Source organism: Vulpes lagopus, chromosome 17, assembly GCF_018345385.1.
Source record: "Vulpes lagopus strain Blue_001 chromosome 17, ASM1834538v1, whole genome shotgun sequence".
NCBI classification, from domain to species: Eukaryota; Metazoa; Chordata; class Mammalia; order Carnivora; family Canidae; genus Vulpes; species Vulpes lagopus.
Window position 1 is genome coordinate 25,410,007 of NC_054840.1, and position 24,894 is coordinate 25,434,900.

The window sequence follows — 24,894 nt, forward strand, 5'->3', positions numbered from 1 at the left end:
TTTCCAAAAAAACTACTTGGAAAGATCCAACATACAGTCATGTGTTAAAATCAATATGTTTAAAAAATTTTAAATCAGTCTCATTACCTTATAGTTACTTCTCTTTTCACTATTTCTCTTAATTAAAAGTGAAAGCTAGGGATCCCTGGGTGGCGCAGCGGTTTGGCGCCTGCCTTTGGCCCAGGGCGCGATCCTGGAGACCCGGGATCGAATCCCACATCAGGCTCCGGTGCATGGAGCCTGCTTCTCCCTCCGCCTGTGTCTCTGCCTCTCTCTCTCTCTCTCTCTGTGACTATCATAAATAAATAAAAAATTAAAAAAAAAAATAAATAAAAATAAAAAAATAAAATAAAAAGTGAAAGCTATAGAAAGTTTGCACTTAGAAGCACGTGTTCCCATAGTTTAACTGAAGCGAATACATAAAATAATGTTAGCAAAAGTCTTGGAAAAACTGTAAAAAGCACTCTGTAGTTATTGGAAATTATGACGACACAATAAATCCAGTTCTTATTCGTATCAGAGGTCCCTTTTTATAACTGCAGAGTTCAATTTCCCTCCCACACACAAAATTTACTTATTCACAGAAAAGTAAAGGTAATTTTTTTATTTGGTAAGAAATATACGTGGCCCACAAAGGTATTCTTTCCTGAAGCTTAAATATGGAAAATAACCACACTGCTTGTAAGCCCAAAGAGAATGTCTTCCAAATGAAAACAAAATTAAGTTTTGGGTTTTTTTTTTTTAAGAAAATTAATTATGGTTCACTTTTAGTCTTTAGAAATTAAAAAGAAAACTGAAGTAAATTCCTAAAAAGTATAAATTTTACATAAAGTACATCTTCCCTCAGAGAAATACCACTGGATTTACTGTTCTATATGTCCTTTCTTGAATCAAATCGAAGATTTCATTCTCCCATTATATGGCTACATAAGTCCTACTAAGATTTCATCTCACAAAAGATCAAATCTTTTGGATGCAGAAATATTGATCAAATGCATACCTGTAGTGGGAGTGGTAGCTCCAATAACCTGCCCTGGTTTATCCAGGATAACATAAGGATTATTAATGACAGAGCTGGCAGTGCTTTGTTTCACATGGACTGGAGTGGAAGTTGGGGTTCGAGGCAGCGGTGATGGACTTGGAGTTGATATGGGGGAACCTTTATTAATAAAAAAGAGAAACAAAATAAACTAAACAAAAAAGATATACTCCACCCATCTAAGGAAATGGTGAACAGAGAACAAAGGTGACAAACTGGGAAAAGAGAATGGGACAGGATGTTTCAGGTACTGATCAAACAGTAGCCGTTGGCTGAGTTGGGGATTAGTGTGTTTCCCTCTCTATACCTTACATCAGCATCAATAGGGAGCTTTTGAGAAACATATTGTGAGGTGCTACTCCAGACCTACTAAATACAAATCTATACCTTAACAAAATTCCCCCCAACACAACCATCCATTAAATTCAAAAAGCAGAGCTTCACATAACAGCGTGGAACTCCTGAATCCCTAACCAAACTCTTAATAACTTGGGAAAACTGTTATAATAATGGTTAGTCAAAGACACTAAAATTACAGGAAATTCGTTATGTGAAACAGCAAGGCTTACAAACCAGGAGCCTTGATTTACAATTACTTTCCTATAGGAAAACATGAATTTCACCCACCCAAAACAAGTCTGTCAATACTAAATCACAGCTACGATCCAGAGATTCCTATTCCCGAGAACACTCTCAAATGTTACCCCTGTATCAGTCAACATCCCAATGGTTTTTTATCAATCAAATCTATCTTCCATAAATTTCTCTAAACTTCAAATCAACTTGTATTTAATATTTATTTTAAGTCTATTTCTCGTATGAAGCAAGAAGTTCCAAAATGCTTCTAACTGGGAGGTAAAATTACATGTTCCTCACCTTTCATCAATTTTGAAGACTTGGATTATATTTTTGCTTGTCTATTTTTAGCACGGAGGACTCCTTTTCTACCCCCTTCATATATAGAAGATTTCCACTGCCTAGATATTTCTACTGACTCTTTCCTGCCCTTTCTCAAGTGGTACAACCTAAACCATTAAGCATAATCCCATCAGAAGTCTACCTAACATAAATGTGAAACTGTCATGAGACAGTAGATAATCCAATCTCAGTCAAGGTGAAGGCTCAGAATTTCCTACTGGTAACAGGAATGAGTAATTTTCTAGTGTGATTAGTATAAAAGAAAATTCAATTCCAAACCAATTCCCACCTTTGAAGCTTTAACTCCACACCAAAAGGCCTTTAAAGTGTTCTTATTATTAGTCATTCTAGTTTCCATATATAACTCAAAAACTTAATTCCTACCTTAGCTTCAACCATACATCCTGGTAAACATTTTACCTTCCACCAATCCTTGAGATGAAAACCTGACTGCTTTGAATTTCACTTCTTTCCTATTCAAAAATTGTTTTCATATGAAATGACTTTTGTTTTTCCTTTGTTGATAACTTTGCTAATCAGTACTGATTAACTCACTTATTAAACAAAAACCCTACTTAAAAGAACTTTTTAAAAAAGCCATAATACTTTCCTTGGTTATTACAATTTTTATACACTTCAACTTGACACACATCATCTTATACCTGAAACAATCTTGCAGCTCATGGTGATGGGTTGGAAGGATTTTCCAGGTGACTCAGGATTAGGAACCTGACTTTGAGGCACAATTTTGCAGCTTGATGCAATTGGCTGAAAAGCTGAATTGCCATGAGAACAAAAGGTAACTTTCTGGGATGCTGTCATTTTGGTGGGTGTTCGTTCCAATGAAGATGGCAAAGAATAAAATGTAGTGTGTCTCTCAGCTTCAGTGTTGGCTGGGAAGCCTATTTGAAATGAAACAGGCAAATGATAAGTCATGAATCACTTAGAAATAATAAAACCTTACCACTGTGGGAAAAGAATGAAATGATAAAAATCCCTTACCACTTCAACAACCATTTAAAACACTTCCTGGTAAAATACATACAGCTGACAATACTTATAAACCCTTTACATATATTTGGGTGAAATGTAAATTATCATGTTCAGAATCATCTTATTAAAATTTTTTTCAAAAGTTAGAAAAAAATAGAAAACATTAACTATTAAGTACGTACAATATAAAAAGCACATGTTTATTATGTTGTTTTTTTTTTTTCTCAAAGATTTTATTTATTCATGAGAGACACATACAGAGAGAGAGAGAGAGAGGCAGAGACACAGGCAGAGGGACAGAAACAGGCTCCATGCAGGGAGCCTGACGTGGGACTCGATACTGAGGCTCCAGGATCACATCCTGGGCTGAAGGCGGCGCTAAACTGCTGAGCCACCTGGGCTGCCCCTGTTTATTATGTTCTGAATTGAAAACTGTTTAAATTAGAAAAGAAGAAAACTCAAAAGCATTCACTTAATCTAATAATGTCCTATTTTATTAAATGCCCATGAAGATGCAACTGAAATTTAAAGAGAAATAAAAGTTGAGATTTATAAAAGGACCAAAATATTAACATCACATTAAAATGTAGGGTTAGAAAGGCACCTGGATGGTGAAGTTGGTTAAGTGTCTGACTCTTGACTTCAGCTCAAGTCATGCAGGCTTGTGAGACTGAGCCATGTGTCAGGCTCTACACTAAGCATGAAGTCTGCTTGAGATTCTCTCTTTCCTCCTGTACCCCTCCCTCCACTCTCTTAAAAAAATAGAAATAAAAATAAAAATAAAATGTAGGTTTAGAAATTAAACTGATACCATTTAGAACCAGTTTTATGGGGCACCTGGGTGGCTCAGTGGTTGAACGTCTGCCTTTGGCTCAGGTTGTGATCCCAGGCTCTGGGATCAAGTCCCACATCAGGCTCCTAGCAGGGAGCCTGCTTCTCCCTCTGCCTATGTCTCTGCCTCTCTCTCTATGTCTCTCATGAATAAATAAAATCTTAAAAAAAAGAAGAACATTTTCTATCTTAAATGTATAAGTCACAGAAGTGACCTAATTACAATACACTTATTATATACTTATTAAATGAAAAAATGTCATAGTTGAAATAGCTTTGTTAATTTTTTTAAGGTGTATTTAAAAAAAGTATATTTATTTATGGGGGAAAGGGGCAGGAGGAGAGAGGGAGAGAGAATCTCAGAGACTCTCTGCTGAACACGGAGCCTGATGAGGGGGTTTTCTAGTAGATCAAGTGTTTTCAAGTAGATCAAGTGTTTTCAAGTAGATCAAGTGTTACTCTTCTAGTAGATCAACTACTGTTGATGTCACAGAAATTATTGCCTAGAATCTCTACTAAAATTTTTATGGTTTCAGGTTTCACGTTTAGATCTTTAACCCATCTTGAGTTTATTTTTGTGTATGGTATAACAAAGTGGCCCAGTTTCATACTTTTGCATGCTGCTGTTCAATTTTCCCAAAACTATTTGTTGAAAAGACTTTTTTTCCATTGCATATTCTCACCTCCTTTGTTGAAGATTAAGTGACCATATAAGCATGGGTTTTCTGCGTTTTCTATTCTGTTCCACTGATCTACATGTCTTTTTCTGTGTCAATACCACAGCATACTGTTTTGATTACTATAGCTTTGTATTATCTTGAAATCTGGAATTTTGATATCTCCAGTTTTTTCTTTTTCAAGACTTCTTTGGCTATTTAGTTGGGTGGGTTTTTTTTCCCACCAGCTCTTTCCTATGTTTTTTATTTTAGTCATTCTGATAGGTGTGAGGTGGCATCTCATTTGCAGGTTTTGATTTGCATTTCCCTGATGATGGGTTATGTTGTGCATCTTTTCATGTGTGTTGACCATCAGTATGTCTTGAGAAATGTCTGTTCATGTCTTCTGCCTGTATTTTTAATTGGATTATTTGTTTTTTGGTGTTGAGTTATAGAAGTTCTTCATATGGGCAGCCCAGGTGGCTCAGCAGTTTAGCGCTGCCTTCGGCCCAGGGCATGATCTGGGGACCCCGGATCGAGTCCCACATCGGGCTCCCTGCCTGTGTCTCTGCTGCCTCTCTCTGTGTGTCTCTCATGATTAAATAAATAAAATCTTAAAAAAAAAAAAAAGTTCTTCATATATTTTAGATATTCATTGTAAATAGCTTCCCCCATCCAACAGACTCTTTTAGTTTATTGATTTCTTTTGCTGTGCCGAAGCTTTTTATTTTGACGTAGTCCCAGTAGTTGATTTTTGTTTCCCTTACCTTGGGAGACGTATCTAGAAAAGTGTTACTCTTCTAGTAGATCAAGTGTTTTCAAGTAGATCAAGTGTTACTCTTCTAGTAGATCAACTACTGTTGATGTCACAGAAATTATTGCCTAGAATCTCTACTAAAATTTTTATGGTTTCAGGTTTCACGTTTAGATCTTTAACCCATCTTGAGTTTATTTTTGTGTATGGTATAACAAAGTGGCCCAGTTTCATACTTTTGCATGCTGCTGTTCAATTTTCCCAAAACTATTTGTTGAAAAGACTTTTTCCCATTGCATATTCTCACCTCCTTTGTTGAAGATTAAGTGACCATATAAGCATGGGTTTTCTGCGTTTTCTATTCTGTTCCACTGATCTACATGTCTTTTTCTGTGTCAATACCACAGCATACTGTTTTGATTACTATAGCTTTGTATTATCTTGAAATCTGGAATTTTGATATCTCCAGTTTTTTCTTTTTCAAGACTTCTTTGGCTATTTAGTTGGGTGGGTTTTTTTTCCCCTTTAAGATATTTCTTATTTATTGGGTGCCTGGATGGCTCACCCAGTTAAGCGTTCAACTCTTGATCTCAGGGATCCCAGGTGGCTCAGCAGTTTAGCGCTGCCTTCGGCCCAGGGCATGATCTGGGGACCCCGGATCGAGTCCCACATCGGGCTCCCTGCCTGTGTCTCTGCTGCCTCTCTCTGTGTGTCTCTCATGAGTAAATAAATAAAATCTTAAAAAAAAAAAAAAGTTCTTCATATATTTTAGATATGTCATTTGTAAATATCTTCCCCCATCCAACAGACTCTTTTAGTTTTATTGATTTCTTTTGCTGTGCCGAAGCTTTTTATTTTGATGTAGTCCCAGTAGTTGATTTTTGTTTCCCTTACCTTGGGAGACGTATCTAGAAAAGTGTTACTTTTCTAGTAGATCAAGTGTTTTCAAGTAGATCAAGTGTTACTCTTCTAGTAGATCAACTACTGTTGATGTCACAGAAATTATTGCCTAGAATCTCTACTAAAATTTTTATGGTTTCAGGTTTCACGTTTAGATCTTTAACCCATCTTGAGTTTATTTTTGTGTATGGTATAACAAAGTGGCCCAGTTTCATACTTTTGCATGCTGCTGTTCAATTTTCCCAAAACTATTTGTTGAAAAGACTTTTTCCCATTGCATATTCTCACCTCCTTTGTTGAAGATTAAGTGACCATATAAGCATGGGTTTTCTGCGTTTTCTATTCTGTTCCACTGATCTACATGTCTTTTTCTGTGTCAATACCACAGCATACTGTTTTGATTACTATAGCTTTGTATTATCTTGAAATCTGGAATTTTGATATCTCCAGTTTTTTCTTTTTCAAGACTTCTTTGGCTATTTAGTTGGGTGGGGTTTTTTTCCCCTTTAAGATATTTCTTATTTATTGGGTGCCTGGATGGCTCACCCAGTTAAGCGTTCAACTCTTGATCTCAGGGATCCCTGGGTGGCTCAGCGGTTTGGCGCCTGCCTTTGGCCCAGGGCCTGATCCTGGAGACCCTGGATCGAGTCCCACATCAGGTTCCCTGCATGGAGCCTGCTTCTCCCTCTGCCTGTGTCTCTGCCTCTCTCTCCAGGTCTTTCATGAATAAATAAATAAAATTAAAAAAAAAAAAAAAAAAACTCTTGATTTCAGCTCAGGTCATGGAATCAAGCCCTGCACTGGACTCTGCACTCACTGAGGAATCTACTTGAGATTCTTGCTCTCTTTCTTCCCCCGCCCCCTGCTCACACACAGTCTCTCTCCCTAAAATAAATAAAATCATTAAAAAAAAAAAACACAAACAAACCAAGATTGATCTTATTTATTTTAGAGAGAGAAAGCACAAGAAGGAAGGACAGAAGGAGAGGAAGAGAGAATCCCAAGCAGACTCTGTTGAGTGTGGAGCCCAGTGCAGGGCTCAATCTCATGACCCTGAGACCATGACCCGAGCCAAAACCAAGAGTCAGAGGCTCAACCGACTGCACCACTCGGGTGCCCCTTAGGATCTTTTGTGGTTCCATACAAATTTTATAACAGTCTGTTCTCATTCTATGAAAAATGCTGTTGGTATCTTGACAGGAATTACATTAAATCTACAGATTGCTATGAGTAGTCTGGACAGGTTAACAATATTTGTTCTTCCAATCTCTGAGTATGGAATACCTTCCCATTTGTTTGTGTCACCTTCAATTTCTTTCATCAATGTTTTATAGTTTTCAGAGTATAAATCTTTCACTTCCTTGATTAAGTTTACTCCCAGATATTTTATTCTTTTTGGTACAATTATAATAAATATGATTATTTCTCTTTCTGCTGTTTATTTATTACTGTACAGAAATGCAACAGATTTCTGTACATTGATTTTGTATCCTGTGACCTTACTGAATTCATTTATCAATTCTAGTAGTTTCTTGGTGGAGTCTTTAGAGTTTTCTATACAGAGTATCATGTCATCTGCAAATAGTGACAGTTTTACTTCTTCCTTACCAATGTGGATACCTTCTATTTCTTTTTCTTGTCTAATTGCTATAGTTCTGGCTTCCAGTACTACGTTAATTAAAAGCAGTGAAAATGGACATCCCTGTCTTGTTCCTAACCTTGAGAGAACTGAGTATGATGTTAGTTGTGAGTTTTCATATATAGCCTTTATTAGGTCAAGGTATGTTCCTTTAAACTTACTTTGTTAAAGGTTTTTACCAGGAATGGTGTACTTTGTGAAATGCTTTTCCTGCATCTATTGAAATAGCTTTCAATCTTTTCTCTTATTAATGTGATATATCATCTTGATCGATTTGGGAATACTGAACCATGCTTGCATCCCAGGAATAAATCCATCTGATCATGGCAATGATTTTTTAAATTTGCTATTGGATTCAGTTAGCTATTTTGTTGAGGATTTTTCCATCTACGTTCATCAGAGATATTGGCCTATAGTTCTCTTTTTTTGTAGTGTCTATCTGGTTTCAGTATCAGAGTAATGCTGGCCTCACAGAATGAATTAGGAAGCTTTCCTTTCTCTTCTATTTTTAAGAATAATTTGAAAAGAATAGGTATTAACTCTTCTTTAAATGTTTAGTAGAATTCACCTGTGAAACCATCTAGTTCTGGACTTCTGTTGAGAGGTGTGTTGTGTTTGGTTTGTTTGTTTGTTTGTTTTGAGAAAGAAAGAGAGTATGTGTGTACATGCATGCAAGTAGGGGGAAGGACAGGAGGAGAGAAAATCTCAAGCAGACTCCCTGCTGAGTGCAGAGCCCAATACCGGGCTTGATGTCACGACCATGAGCTCACAACCTGAGCTGAAACCAAGTCGGATGCTCAACCAACTGAGCTTTTCAGGGATCCCAGGAATTTTTTGTACTGATTCAATTTCATTGATGGTAATTGGTCTGTTCAAATTTGGCACTGCTTCCTGATTCAGTTTTGGGAGGGTATATGTTTTTTAGGAATTTATCCATTTTGTCTAGGTTGTCCAATATGTTGGCATATGATTTTTCATAGTATTCTCATAATCCTTTGTATTTCTGTGGTGTCCATTATATTTTACTTTTAAAGACTTTATCATTTATTTGAGAGAGAGAATGACCAAGAGAGGGAGAGAGGAGCACAAGCCTGGGAGAGTGGTGGAGAAGCAGAGGAACAGGGAGAAGCAGATTCCCCACTGAGCAGGGAGCCTGATACAGGGCTCGATCCCAGGACTCTGGGATCATTACCTGAGCCGAAGGCAGACATTTAACCAACTGAGTCACCCAGGCGCCCTGTTATATTTTAAATAAGCTTAGATACTTAGCATTCAGTTTCTTGTTCACACAATTAAGAACCAAACCAAAAAGTCTTCCTGTAACATATTAGAAGAAACCATTAAAATCATAAAAAAATAAGCATTTAATGCCTTTTTGTGAGTTTATTTTTTTTTTTAATTTTTATTTATTTATGATAGTCACAGAGAGAGAGAGAGAGGCAGAGACACAGGCAGAGGGAGAAGCAGGCTCCATGCACCGGGAGCCCGACGTGGGATTCGATCCCTGGTCTCCAGGATCGCGCCCTGGGCCAAAGGCAAGCGCCAAACCACTGCGCCACCCAGGGATCCCTTTTTGTGAGTTTAATGTTCTATAAAATGTCAGAAGAACTTCATGAAAGAAACTTCTGAGAAGAAAAAAAATTTGGCTATTTTCATATCTGGACTATATAGTAGATGCAGCATGTCTACTTATGGAAAATTTATTTTCCATACATTCTTAAATCTCTATAGGCAGCAGTTCAAGATATTTATGCAAATGAGAGAAAGGAATGCCCCAGAAAGTGACTCCTCTGTACAAGGAAAAATTCATTTCCATACAAGGAAAAATATATTACCTTTCTCCACACATGTATCAGGTACTGGCTCATGTGACTGCTTTATCGGTGAGGAAGCTTTCACTGGGGCTGGAATGGTCAAAGGCAAAGATGGTGGGGCATCAGAGATGTCTGACTCGGAGGACTGAGGATAAATGGAATCTTCTCCAAGAGAATGTCGGTGGAGCTCAACATCCACTACCTACACAATCAGGCAACAATCGGGCTCATGAATCCATCATCAATGTCTCAGAAACCCCCAAACCTGTCCAAGAACATGGTTCTCTAAGAGATGTGACAAATAATTTCTAATCATACTTCAAAAGCAATTTCAATCTAAGAACTAAAGGACTTAACCCAGAAGGTAATCTAGTTTGGTTTCACAGATAACTGAGTGAAACCAATCATATAATTGGGGCCTTTCCATTTGCTGTTTCTATGTCTTAGAACATTCTTTCCCACTCTTACCCAAATCTTTCCATGACTACCTCTTTGTCATCATTAGGTCTCAATCAAATGTCACCTTCTCAGAGACACCTTCTCTAATCAATCTAGCTAAAGCAACAACCCTTTTGTCCTCTAGCTACTCTTTTCTTTATAGCACTTATTTTAAGTGAAACTATCTCATTTGCTTTTATTTACTATATATCTTCTCCCCATTTTCAACACAACCAAGAATATAAGTCCTTAAAAGCAGTAGTTATCTTATTCACCTCTGTATCCCCAGTACCAGGACCAGAATCTAATATGTGGTATATGTTCAATAAATATCTTTTGATTACAAAAACTCAGATTTTTCCCTAAAAAAGAATAGCTTTACAGGTAGTTAATTCTAACTATAAGAACTACTGCTGATATCATGAATACAAAAAAAAAAAAAAAAAAAAAAGTTCTTCATATATTTTAGATATGTCATTTGTAAATATCTTCCCCCATCCAACAGACTCTTTTAGTTTTATTGATTTCTTTTGCTGTGCCGAAGCATTTATTTTGACGTAGTCCCAGTAGTTGATTTTTGTTTCCCTTACCTTGGGAGATCTAAACTAGAAAAGTGTTACTTTTCTAGTAGATCAAGTGTTTTCAAGTAGATCAAGTGTTACTCTTCTAGTAGATCAACTACTGTTGATGTCACAGAAATTATTGCCTAGAATCTCTACTAAAATTTTTATGGTTTCAGGTTTCACGTTTAGATCTTTAACCCATCTTGAGTTTATTTTTGTGTATGGTATAACAAAGTGGCCCAGTTTCATACTTTTGCATGCTGCTGTTCAATTTTCCCAAAACTATTTGTTGAAAAGACTTTTTCCCATTGCATATTCTCACCTCCTTTGTTGAAGATTAAGTGACCATATAAGCATGGGTTTTCTGCGTTTTCTATTCTGTTCCACTGATCTACATGTCTTTTTCTGTGTCAATACCACAGCATACTGTTTTGATTACTATAGCTTTGTATTATCTTGAAATCTGGAATTTTGATATCTCCAGTTTTTTCTTTTTCAAGACTTCTTTGGCTATTTAGTTGGGTGGGGTTTTTTTTCCCCTTTAAGATATTTCTTATTTATTGGGTGCCTGGATGGCTCACCCAGTTAAGCGTTCAACTCTTGATCTCAGGGATCCCTGGGTGGCTCAGCGGTTTGGCGCCTGCCTTTGGCCCAGGGCCTGATCCTGGAGACCCTGGATCGAGTCCCACATCAGGTTCCCTGCATGGAGCCTGCTTCTCCCTCTGCCTGTGTCTCTGCCTCTCTCTCCAGGTCTTTCATGAATAAATAAATAAAATTAAAAAAAAAAAAAAAAAAACTCTTGATTTCAGCTCAGGTCATGGAATCAAGCCCTGCACTGGACTCTGCACTCACTGAGGAATCTACTTGAGATTCTTGCTCTCTTTCTTCCCCCGCCCCCTGCTCACACACAGTCTCTCTCCCTAAAATAAATAAAATCATTAAAAAAAAAAAACACAAACAAACCAAGATTGATCTTATTTATTTTAGAGAGAGAAAGCACAAGAAGGAAGGACAGAAGGAGAGGAAGAGAGAATCCCAAGCAGACTCTGTTGAGTGTGGAGCCCAGTGCAGGGCTCAATCTCATGACCCTGAGACCATGACCCGAGCCAAAACCAAGAGTCAGAGGCTCAACCGACTGCACCACTCGGGTGCCCCTTAGGATCTTTTGTGGTTCCATACAAATTTTATAACAGTCTGTTCTCATTCTATGAAAAATGCTGTTGGTATCTTGACAGGAATTACATTAAATCTACAGATTGCTATGAGTAGTCTGGACAGGTTAACAATATTTGTTCTTCCAATCTCTGAGTATGGAATACCTTCCCATTTGTTTGTGTCACCTTCAATTTCTTTCATCAATGTTTTATAGTTTTCAGAGTATAAATCTTTCACTTCCTTGATTAAGTTTACTCCCAGATATTTTATTCTTTTTGGTACAATTATAATAAATATGATTATTTCTCTTTCTGCTGTTTATTTATTACTGTACAGAAATGCAACAGATTTCTGTACATTGATTTTGTATCCTGTGACCTTACTGAATTCATTTATCAATTCTAGTAGTTTCTTGGTGGAGTCTTTAGAGTTTTCTATACAGAGTATCATGTCATCTGCAAATAGTGACAGTTTTACTTCTTCCTTACCAATGTGGATACCTTCTATTTCTTTTTCTTGTCTAATTGCTATAGTTCTGGCTTCCAGTACTACGTTAATTAAAAGCAGTGAAAATGGACATCCCTGTCTTGTTCCTAACCTTGAGAGAACTGAGTATGATGTTAGTTGTGAGTTTTCATATATAGCCTTTATTAGGTCAAGGTATGTTCCTTTAAACTTACTTTGTTAAAGGTTTTTACCAGGAATGGTGTACTTTGTGAAATGCTTTTCCTGCATCTATTGAAATAGCTTTCAATCTTTTCTCTTATTAATGTGATATATCATCTTGATCGATTTGGGAATACTGAACCATGCTTGCATCCCAGGAATAAATCCCATCTGATCATGGCAATGATTTTTTAAATTTGCTATTGGATTCAGTTAGCTATTTTGTTGAGGATTTTTCCATCTACGTTCATCAGAGATATTGGCCTATAGTTCTCTTTTTTTGTAGTGTCTATCTGGTTTCAGTATCAGAGTAATGCTGGCCTCACAGAATGAATTAGGAAGCTTTCCTTTCTCTTCTATTTTTAAGAATAATTTGAAAAGAATAGGTATTAACTCTTCTTTAAATGTTTAGTAGAATTCACCTGTGAAACCATCTAGTTCTGGACTTCTGTTGAGAGGTGTGTTGTGTTTGGTTTGTTTGTTTGTTTGTTTGTTTGTTTTGAGAAAGAAAGAGAGTATGTGTGTACATGCATGCAAGTAGGGGGAAGGACAGGAGGAGAGAAAATCTCAAGCAGACTCCCTGCTGAGTGCAGAGCCCAATACCGGGCTTGATGTCACGACCATGAGCTCACAACCTGAGCTGAAACCAAGTCGGATGCTCAACCAACTGAGCTTTTCAGGGATCCCAGGAATTTTTTGTACTGATTCAATTTCATTGATGGTAATTGGTCTGTTCAAATTTGGCACTGCTTCCTGATTCAGTTTTGGGAGGGTATATGTTTTTTAGGAATTTATCCATTTTGTCTAGGTTGTCCAATATGTTGGCATATGATTTTTCATAGTATTCTCATAATCCTTTGTATTTCTGTGGTGTCCATTATATTTTACTTTTAAAGACTTTATCATTTATTTGAGAGAGAGAATGACCAAGAGAGGGAGAGAGGAGCACAAGCCTGGGAGAGTGGTGGAGAAGCAGAGGAACAGGGAGAAGCAGATTCCCCACTGAGCAGGGAGCCTGATACAGGGCTCGATCCCAGGACTCTGGGATCATTACCTGAGCCGAAGGCAGACATTTAACCAACTGAGTCACCCAGGCGCCCTGTTATATTTTAAATAAGCTTAGATACTTAGCATTCAGTTTCTTGTTCACACAATTAAGAACCAAACCAAAAAGTCTTCCTGTAACATATTAGAAGAAACCATTAAAATCATAAAAAAATAAGCATTTAATGCCTTTTTGTGAGTTTATTTTTTTTTTTTAATTTTTATTTATTTATGATAGTCACAGAGAGAGAGAGAGAGGCAGAGACACAGGCAGAGGGAGAAGCAGGCTCCATGCACCGGGAGCCCGACGTGGGATTCGATCCCTGGTCTCCAGGATCGCGCCCTGGGCCAAAGGCAAGCGCCAAACCACTGCGCCACCCAGGGATCCCTTTTTGTGAGTTTAATGTTCTATAAAATGTCAGAAGAACTTCATGAAAGAAACTTCTGAGAAGAAAAAAAATTTGGCTATTTTCATATCTGGACTATATAGTAGATGCAGCATGTCTACTTATGGAAAATTTATTTTCCATACATTCTTAAATCTCTATAGGCAGCAGTTCAAGATATTTATGCAAATGAGAGAAAGGAATGCCCCAGAAAGTGACTCCTCTGTACAAGGAAAAATTCATTTCCATACAAGGAAAAATATATTACCTTTCTCCACACATGTATCAGGTACTGGCTCATGTGACTGCTTTATCGGTGAGGAAGCTTTCACTGGGGCTGGAATGGTCAAAGGCAAAGATGGTGGGGCATCAGAGATGTCTGACTCGGAGGACTGAGGATAAATGGAATCTTCTCCAAGAGAATGTCGGTGGAGCTCAACATCCACTACCTACACAATCAGGCAACAATCGGGCTCATGAATCCATCATCAATGTCTCAGAAACCCCCAAACCTGTCCAAGAACATGGTTCTCTAAGAGATGTGACAAATAATTTCTAATCATACTTCAAAAGCAATTTCAATCTAAGAACTAAAGGACTTAACCCAGAAGGTAATCTAGTTTGGTTTCACAGATAACTGAGTGAAACCAATCATATAATTGGGGCCTTTCCATTTGCTGTTTCTATGTCTTAGAACATTCTTTCCCACTCTTACCCAAATCTTTCCATGACTACCTCTTTGTCATCATTAGGTCTCAATCAAATGTCACCTTCTCAGAGACACCTTCTCTAATCAATCTAGCTAAAGCAACAACCCTTTTGTCCTCTAGCTACTCTTTTCTTTATAGCACTTATTTTAAGTGAAACTATCTCATTTGCTTTTATTTACTATATATCTACTCCCCATTTTCAACACAACCAAGAATATAAGTCCTTAAAAGCAGTAGTTATCTTATTCACCTCTGTATCCCCAGTACCAGGACCAGAATCTAATATGTGGTATATGTTCAATAAATATCTTTTGATACAACACAGCATATTTCCCTAAACAGAATAAGCTTTAACTAGTTAATTCTAACTATAAGAACTACTGCTGATATCATGAATACAAAAAAAAAAAAAAAAAAAAAAAAGCTGGGAGGAGGTATATGGGAAAGGAAAACAAAGCTGAAGGTCTCATTTCCTGACTTCAAAACTTTTTACAAAACTATAGTAATCAAAACAGTGTGGTACTGGCATCGAGAAAATATAGAGACCACTAGAATAAAATGCCCCCCTCGTACAAATTATTGTTGACAAGAGTGCCAAGATCATTGGGAAAAAGTCTTTTCAACAACTGGTACTGGGAAAACTGGGTATCCATATGCATTAGTATGAAGGTGGACCTTTACCTCACACCATTTACAAAAATTAACTCAAAATGGATCAAAGACCCAAAGAGAAGAGCTAACACAATAAAACTCTTAGAAGGAAATATAGGGCAAAGCTTCATGGCAATGAATTTGACAATGATTTTTTGGATGTGACACAAAAAGCACAGGCAACCAAAGAAAAAATACATAAATGGGACATCAAAATTAAAAACTTCTGTACATCAAAGGACACAGTGAGCAGAGTGAAAAGGCAACCCACAGAATGATCTGATAAGATATGAGTATCAGGAATATAAAGAGAACTCCTAAAACTCAACAACAAAAAACCAAACGCATGATTCACAAATGGGCAAAGGATCTGACTAGACATTTCTCCAAAGATGAATCACAAATAGCCAATAAACACATGAAAAGATACTAAACACCAGTTATCATTAGGGAAATGCAAACCAAAACCACAATGAAATACCACCTCATGCTCATTAGTTTGGCTACTAGTAAAAAAACAGAAAACAATTAAGTGTTGACAAAGATACGGAGAAACTGGAACTCTTGTGCACTGTTTGTAGGAGTGTAAAATGGTGCAGCCGCTATAGAAACAGTGTGGCAGCCCCTCAAAAATTAAAAACAGAGCTACCATGGGGCACAAGACTGGCTTAGTTGGTGAAGCATGTGACTCTTGGTCTTGGGGTTGTGGGTTTGAGCCCTGTGCTGGGTTGCAGAGATTACATAAAAATAACTAACTAATTTACTACTATATGATCCAGCAATTCCACTTTCTTAGGTATATACCCAAAAGAACTGAAAGCACAGACTCAAATACCTGTACATCAATGTTCTTGGCAAGATTATTCACAACAGCCAGAAGATGCAAGCAACTCAAGTATTCACTGACAGGTAAATAAATAAAATGTGGTACATACATACAATGGAGTATTATTCAGTCTTTTTTAGGAAGGAAGTTCTGATGCATGCTACAACATAGATGAATCTTGAGAACATTATGCTAAGTAAAATATAAACAACAACAAAAAAAACCCCACACTGTATAATTCCACTTATATGGTACTTGGAGTAGTCAAAAAGTCATTGAGACAGAAAGTAGAAGGGTAGCTGCCAGGGGCTGAGGGAGAGGAGAATGGAAGTTATTGTAAATGGATACTGCTTCAATTTTCTGAGATGAAAAAGAGTTTTGGAGATGGATGGTGGCAATAGCTGCACAAAAAAGTGAATATATTCAATACTTCTTAACTGTACAATTAAAAATTGTTAAATTTGGAGTGCATTTTATCATTTTTTCAAATTAAAAGGGGGAAGGCAAACTTTAAAAAAAATTAAGCACTCACTTTTTCTCCTAAGAAAGAATGAAAATCAATTTTCAGTCTACTTATTCCCAAATAGTACTATAGGAAAAAACCTACCGTCTCTGCTCCAAGAGTCTGCAAGCCAGTGTAAGTTCTATCCAGCTATTGAAAGACAAAAGAAGAGTGCAAAGTTTCACTTGGCATACTTATAAATCTTAGGATACAATCTCATCTAAGTACCCTTTTACCACAAGTCTTCATAACACAGAAGTTACTTTTTCGTAATATAAACTATCAATTCATCACTTCAATAAAAACCCTCTTAATAAAGGAAATGAGTAAAATTAATAAACATCAAACAGATAGGTATTGTACTTTTAATATAAACTATATATTACTAAAAACATTCTAAGGGCAATCTAAAACTGGAATAAATTTTACACAAAAAGATGTTTACTACAGCACTATCTATAACCACAAATTGAAAATGTCCATCAAGAGAGGAATGCTTAAGTAAATCTTGAACCATCAACTGTGAAGTATTACGTAGCCACTTAGATGTTTACAAAGATAATGTAAAGAATATCTTAAAGACAAACTATGGGGGCATCTGACTGGCTCAGTTGGAAGAGCATGTGACTCTCAACCTCGGGGTTGTGCGTGTGAGCCCCATGTTGGGTTTAGAGATTACTTAAAAAATAAAATCACTTTTTTTTTTTTTTTTTAGGAGCCTCTGGGTGGCTCAGTCAGTTAAGGGTCTGATTCTTGATTTTGGCTCAGGTCATGACCTCAGGGTTGTGAGATCAAGCCCCAACGTGGGCTCCATACTGAATATGTAGCTTGCTTAAGATTTTCTCTCTCCCTCTCAAAAATAAATAAATAATAAAATAAAATCATTTTTAAAACAAAAAGATGGGCTATAAAAATAAATATACAGTGTGAAAACACAATTATATACTTAAGAAGACATTTTACTAAACATTTCTGAAAAGAAGGAAGAAAAATTTAGGTGATATAGGCAATGTTAATAATCACTTCCAATGTATTAGCATCATGGATGATTTATTTTAGAGGAAAGAAAAAAGTATAACCTAAAGGAATAAAAATAATATAAATAAAATCTACACTTAGAAAGAGGCTAACTTCTTATTCCTATATTTTATTTATATTCTATCATTTTTATTAAAAAAGATCTGTATACATACACACACACACACACACACACACACACACACACAAATATTACTCAGCCATAAAAAAGAATGAAATCTTGCCATCTGAACAATATGGATGGACCTAGAGGCTGTTGTGCTAAGTGAATTCAGTCAGAGAAAGACAAATTCTCACATGTAGAATCTGAAAAACAAAACAAATGAACCAACAAACAAAAACCAGGAACAGACTTATACACACACAAAACAAACTGGTAGATGCCAGAGAGGACAGGGGTAGGGTCTTGGGCAAAGTAAGTGAAGGTGATTAAGAGGTACAAGTCACAGGGATGAAAAGTATCTCATAGGAAATAGTCAATAATACTACAGTAACTTTGTTATGGTGACTACACATATCAAGTTGAGCACTGCATAATGTGTAATTAAATTATACTATATACCTGTAACTAACATAACACTATATGTCAACTATATTTCAATAAAAATGAAAATCAAAAAAGTCTTGTTTAGCATAAACAATTTGTTATTTGGCAGTATTTTTGCTTTGAAGCAATAAAGCATTCTAACATTAAAAATTAAAAAAAGATCTGTGGAGCTTATTAATATAAACACTACATAGTAAGATTAATAGGGGAAAAACTATACAGCTGGGCAAAAAGGAAAGATGATTTACTAATAGTATATAGAAAACTCTAGGACTTGGAAAAAGTAGATTTCAAGTCTGGCTGAATTCCTTAGCAGCCAACACAGACATGACTACTCAGTCATGGGATCTAGTTTCGCAACTTTAGAAAGACAATGCAGGGTGAATTCATACTAGTTCCATGGAAGAGATCTAGAGTTCTAATACTTAAACCTCAGCCAACAGTATGACTGTTAAAAGGCAATTTTAGGCTACATCCATTTTCATATTCTCCAGAGCATGGAAATAATAGTCTCTCTATAATGTGCACTGGCCTACGTGTTTCATTCTTGGAACCATACTTTAAGGGAGACATTGATAAGATAGAACTATTACCAAAATGGCAAGAGGAACTAGAAATAGAAAGCACAGCACACAAGGAATTTTCTAAGAACAGGCTCCGCCTAGAGATGACTTAAGGAGAGACATAAAGGCTCTCCTAAGGTCATTAAACATTTTTAGGGTTCTTATAAAATAAAACAAAGTCCTGTCCTGTGTTATTCCAGAAATCAAACTAGGACAAATAAGATCAAGGTTTAAAAAAAAAAAAAAAAAAAAGCACAGTTTCTTCATGAAAGAGCCTTTCAAAAGTTTATTTTCTAAACGGATAAATGGGTTGTTTTGGAAATTACTGTGCTCCATGGTGATGGCTGATCAAGGATGCAGGATGTGGGAATTTCATACATTCTGGGAACTTTAAATTGTACATACTTCTAACACTTGAGTATTTAGTATTTAATGGAATTGTAAGTATCAAATATAGATTGTTAAGTATTTCAGCATTTCAGACTAGAGAGAGGTCACTATGTGCTTAGTCAGGAAAAGTACACAGGAACTTGAACTTGAAGAATGGAAAGAATTCAAACAGGCATTCTAGGAGGGCAAAAGCATAAAAGAAAGACGCAAGAAAAGAAGGCCCGTGGCATTTCTGGGACACGAATAACTGACCTGGCTGGAATGGGGTATCCATGTACAGGATTAGCAGGAGATAATTCAGGGAAAATGTCTTGAGTCAAAATGTGAAAAGTCCTGAACAGTAGGCAGCGAAGTCTGAACTTGAGTAAAGGGAATTCAATGAAAGCTTTTCTGAGAGGAATAGCATAATGGTTCTCCTTACTAACTAGATGGTGGTGTGCAGAATGGATGGAGGGTAAAGCAGATAGATTAGAATGAAATAAGCTAACAAGGAGACAGTGGAATAATGACCTAAGCAAGAGTGGGAAGGGTAAGAATAATGATGAAGAATAATAGCAACTGAACAAATATTTGGATCAAAGAGACAAGAATCCAAGATGGCTCTGAAAGTTAACACAAAAATAACAGGCCAAAGAATACTCCGGTACAAACAAGATCACATAATTACAACACAGGTGTTTAAGCCTCAAGGCCAATCAACATATAACAAACAGTAAAATTAAGCTTTCCAAAAAAGCTGATAAGAATGTTTAAATACGGGATTCCTGGGTGGCGCAGCGGTTTTAGTGCCTGCCTTTGGCCCAGGACGCGATCCTGGAGACCCGGGATCGAATCCCACGTCGGGCTCCCAGTGCATGGAGCCTGCTTCTCCCTCTGCCTGTGTCTCTGCCTCTCTCTCTCTCTCTGTGTGACTATCATAAAAAAAAAAAAAAAAAAATGTTTAAATACTGTCATTCTAAAACAGTGTGTCTTGGGGCACCTGGCTGGCTCAGTCAGTAGAGCATGCTCTACTGCTCTTGATCTCAGGATCATGAGTTTGAGCTCCATGTTGGGTGCAGAGATTGCTTAAATAAATAAACAAATCATTGTGTCTCAATCTTCTACCAGGAACTCTTAAGTGATATGGACAATAGTATGAGAACTATGGAAACAATTCCTTTTATTTTAGAAATTAGGGCTGGGCCCAGTGTGATAGAAAATGGTATGTACAGCGCTTAAAAGAAGACAAAAAGAAAGCAAAGTATTTTAGACCTTCCTCTAATTAAGTGGGATCATATCCTGCCACTCTGAACAATGTGTGTATATATTCTTTATTTTGTGCCAGTTCTTCTCTGAGGTCATAAAGCAATCTAGTCTTAGAGTAATCTCTAAAAAATAACTTAAACGCAAAGTTAAGCAGTGATGTCGATCACCAATGGAGGGCAAATTTCAGCCTTAAGGTTGAAAAACTTGTATTTGTAGAACAAAGGGAGCAAAATGGGAATTCTGCAGATGTACTAAGATTCATTTAGTTCAATTTTGTGAGCCATTAATGGAAACAATGTGGTAAATCACAACGTAAGAGCACTTTGGGGTAAGTTTAATATTAGAAATTTATCTTATGAGACGATATAGAGAGGAAGTAGGAAAACATTTTAAAAATAATCTTTCAATTATAAAAGTTAAACATGTTTATTATAGAAAATTAGAAGGAAGAAAACAGACAATAGGGCACAAGAAATTGCCTACAATATCATTACTTCAATTCCTCCAACATTTTGGTATATTTCTTTTCTGTTTTTTCCACCTATCTAAAAATCACAGTTGACTTCATACTATACATAACAGTTCTGTACTCTGTGCTTTTCACTTACTATAACTGGTAGTTTTCCCCATGTATAGAAAACACTTCATAAAACTTAAAATGTCTGCATAATAAATCATATGGATATACCAATGAATTTCTTAAAACATAAATCAAAAGAATTACAACTTTGTATAGTACTTTCAATTTTCTAAAACATGTTCACTTCTGTCTTTATTCTTATAAGATAAACATATCTATATCCTTAGGAGATAAATAGATGAGGCTTATTATTTGCCTCATTTTACAGAAAAGTAAACAGATTTCTTTTTTTGAAAGAGTTTAGTCACCCAGTCTCAGGTAACACAGTTAACAGTGAGCTTTGATAAGAGATTCAAGTCTTCTGATCTGACCAGTTCATCTTTTCAAAGAATATACATTCTAATATAACACAACCTTTTCCCCAACCTTCAGAGAACCCCAAAGGAGTACTGTAGCAGTCTGCATAACACAATCAAAAAGATTAATCCTCTTAATCTTGGCCACTTCTCTCAGAAGGCCTAACCCACGCCTTGAAGTAACCAGATGAAAAGAGGTGCTTCATTTTGGGGGAGCAATGTTTTGTTACAATACCTTCAGATTATGTATGATATCTATCCGCTTGTTCTGGCTGTCCTTAAAATGAACTTGAACTCTGACAGGAAACTCACCCCAGCCTCTTCTGGTCAGGTGAAAAGGAGGCTCTCTAGAGAAAAGCACATATTAACACATTAAGCTATAGTCACGCTCTTATTCTAGAGAGGGAATGTTTTCTCATACTGGGTAAATTAGAAATTCACCTTTAACATTTACATTTCCTCATTTGAAGTTTAATCAATATGCTCAATTTTGCTAAAATGCTAAAAGAAATGTTGAACTCAAACCTACATTAAACTTTCAATTACTAAATACTTAGAGCTGAGACACTTACAGTATATACAATCCAATGTCATTATTTTCACAGGCAGGGAACTAAGGTGATATGATGGATGTCACATATTAAAAGCCAGAATCCTTTAACTGCTACTTGATAGACACCAGCTATGAGGTATATGTTCCCTACCCTAGACACTCATATTTATTCCTCCACACTGGCAAAAACAGAATAAATCACAAATGCTGAAACTAAAACTGAGAATTTATTTGAAATTATCCACTAATAAGACTTAAAAGATCATATGTTCACCATATGCTCTTCCCTAAGCAGTGACTACGATTTTAGTGGATAGAGGAGGAATGTGCAGGAATGCTAACTGAACTAGAGAATTTTCAGTCAAAATATAATTTGTGAAGTGAAGAAAAAGGAAAGTTGATAAAAGACTAGCAAATTGTTAATTGATGTTGGGTATAGAAGAGCTCATGATACTCTACTTCTGAGTATGTCTGGAATTTTCCATTAAAAAAAACATTTTTAAATTTAACTGAGAACTTCATGTACTAAAAAACAATATGGTTTAAGTTAATGTGGGAGAGAGAATGCTTTAAAATGAAAATGTTCATTATGAATCACTGGCTTGGAATTATTGAAATGAAAGAAGATGCCAAGATGGTAGGGAGGAAGAAACATTCAACAGGATATGCTTTTGCAAAACTAAAAGACAACATGAATTCAGTAAGGGCAGAGTCCAAGGAGACAACCTGAGAGGAGTCTAAAAGATCTGAAATTATCAAGAGCCAGAGGCTACCAGAAGGGTTCCAACAGGAAAAATCCCTGAGTACAAGAGTAGCCAGACAGAAAAGAAAGCAAAGAAAACTAAAGTGCCCTGGATGGGAGAAACTAGCTGAACACCCACCCACTGAGTTAGTAAGAGAGGCAGCCATGACATTGGCATAGGTCAGACAGAAATTAAAAGACAGGCTTAGGATCAAATGAGAAGATCGACTTGAGACTGTAGTTTGAAACAGGATGCAATGGGGCCTAGAGGCATGATGAACTTTAGAAGAAAAATTAAAGTTCTACTGATAACATGTCATTTAAATTCCAGTAAAGTAGATAGCCTAAATTCATTTTGGAACATACGTCAATCATACTGTTTGTATGCCGGATTTCTCTTACAACGGATATAGCAAATTAGCTATGTTCCTCAATTTATGTACATTGGCTAAACTCTAGTGAATGAACAGGAAGGACTACTGCCAGAGTAGACAGACAGATAACATAAAGGACAGGAAAAAGGAACAATGCTTTTAACAGGAAATTTCTCCCTAACTATATTTTTGGAAGCAAAAAAGGAGGTTAGAACTTACCAAAAGACATCACCTACGGAAACGTTAAACTTCAAAAAGATACATGTATTTCACACAAAAAAGGACTTCCTTCCCCAGACTTTTTTTACTTCTGGATTCCTCACAGAATTCCTCTGTGAATTCACAGAAGGTGAAATGTATCAATAACCAAGAAGGAAAAAACTACAGAATACTGGGCTAAAGAAAATGGCTCTACTAGAAATACAGCAAGGGGTACAACTCCTTACCCACCTAATTCAAATGCCAACCAGTCTTTCAATCACTTCAGTGACCCAAAAAACTTACTACTTAATAAGGCTCTCTACTATATTTCTGAACAGCTGTTATAAAAACATTTCATCTTCCTCCTGCATGTTAGTTCCACTATAAACCTTCTGCAATCACAAATTCTTCCTCCACATGACCTTCAAAAAAACCAGAAAACATTCCCCTAACTGACTTGCCCTAGGTCACACAGCAAATAAGTAGTAGGGCTGAGATCAAACTCAGGCAATAGGATCCAGGACACTCCACGCTTTAACTTCTAGCCAATCCACATCCCTGTGGTGTCAGATCTCCAGACTATCCAGACGACTCTCCTCCCAGATGCTCAATAGTATGGCTAGATGTGGTGAGAATGTAGGGTAGAGCAAGTCTACTCTACTTGTAATAAAGCAGCATAAGACTACATTTCTAAAGTGACCATTACAAAGTTTTAAATTACTTATGAGGGTCACAGTATATTTCTATTGGACAGCACAGCTCTAGAGAATTCCTACATTCAACCTGAATGAAACAAACATCTTGAATAAGCTCATGAGAACATTCTCTTGGGGACCTAGCCCAAGAGAGCAAGGACCAGAATATTCTACCAAATTTCTCAAAGGAAGAAACCATGTGTTCTTCATTTTTGCAATCTCTGTATCGAGTTCTGGGCCTAGAATACATTTAGTGACTATCTTGTACTTCAAAGCAAAGTTTACAATCAGAGCCTTTAGGAAGGCGGCCATGGCAATGGAATCAAATGTGAAAAAAAACAAAATGCTTCTATAAGAACAGAACCTGCCCATGCTCTTCATCAGGTAATGTGCTGTGATAAGAAAATTCAGAGTATATGAGGAACACATATTTGCTTTGATCTAGAAATAAGATTAACCCCAAGTTTCAAAGCACCTACAAAAGGTCTCCCCTACTCACAAACTACTTTAGATATCTAACACAAGAAACATCTTCAGATCCTTGTAAAGAACTAAAGAGTTAAATTAAATGTACGGTACATGTTAATGTTCTGATCTTGGTTTCACCATACCTGAAATTTAAAGTTCACTTCTAAGAAGAATAATTTAAGAAGAATACAGACAAGCTGGAACATATCAGAGATTATAACCGAGGTGGCAAAGGAACACAAAACAAAGTCACATGAGTGACAACTAAAACAAATGTATTTGGCTTAAAGCCTGGAAGAGACACAACAGTTGCTTTCAAAAAAAAAATCGGAATAATAGCTACATGAAAAGAGATTATAATGACTCTATATGGTGTCACAAAGCATATGCAAGATTGTTTAGAAGTTAAAGAAAGTTACATCTTTGCTCAATAAAATTAAAAACTTCCAAACAAACACAACCTTCTACTAATGGGATGGCCCACACCATGAATTCAACATGAAATGAACATTTCACTCAATGTGAAATGAGCATTAACTATATGCTAGGCACTGCTAGATTTTGGAAATATAAAGACAAATAAGAAAAGATCCCAAACATCAAGAAGCTTTGAAACTAGTCAAGGAGAAATATATGTAAATTAATAAGTATAATAAT

At 36.5% G+C, this 24,894-nt stretch overlaps 1 protein-coding gene across 1 annotated transcript in view; it reads right to left on the reverse strand.

Moving 5' to 3' along the window:
* Positions 1–24,894, reverse strand: part of YEATS2 (YEATS domain containing 2) — a 120,566-nt gene that overhangs the window by 42,906 nt on the left and 52,766 nt on the right. Inside the window, exons 8-12 of the mRNA XM_041731650.1 lie at positions 21,440–21,551; positions 16,591–16,635; positions 14,065–14,245; positions 2,620–2,859; positions 1,001–1,159 (exon numbers count right to left, since the gene is read on the reverse strand). Of these exons, the coding sequence (XP_041587584.1) occupies positions 1,001–1,159; positions 2,620–2,859; positions 14,065–14,245; positions 16,591–16,635; positions 21,440–21,551 (737 nt within the window). The remainder of the gene's footprint in view (positions 1–1,000; positions 1,160–2,619; positions 2,860–14,064; positions 14,246–16,590; positions 16,636–21,439; positions 21,552–24,894) is intronic.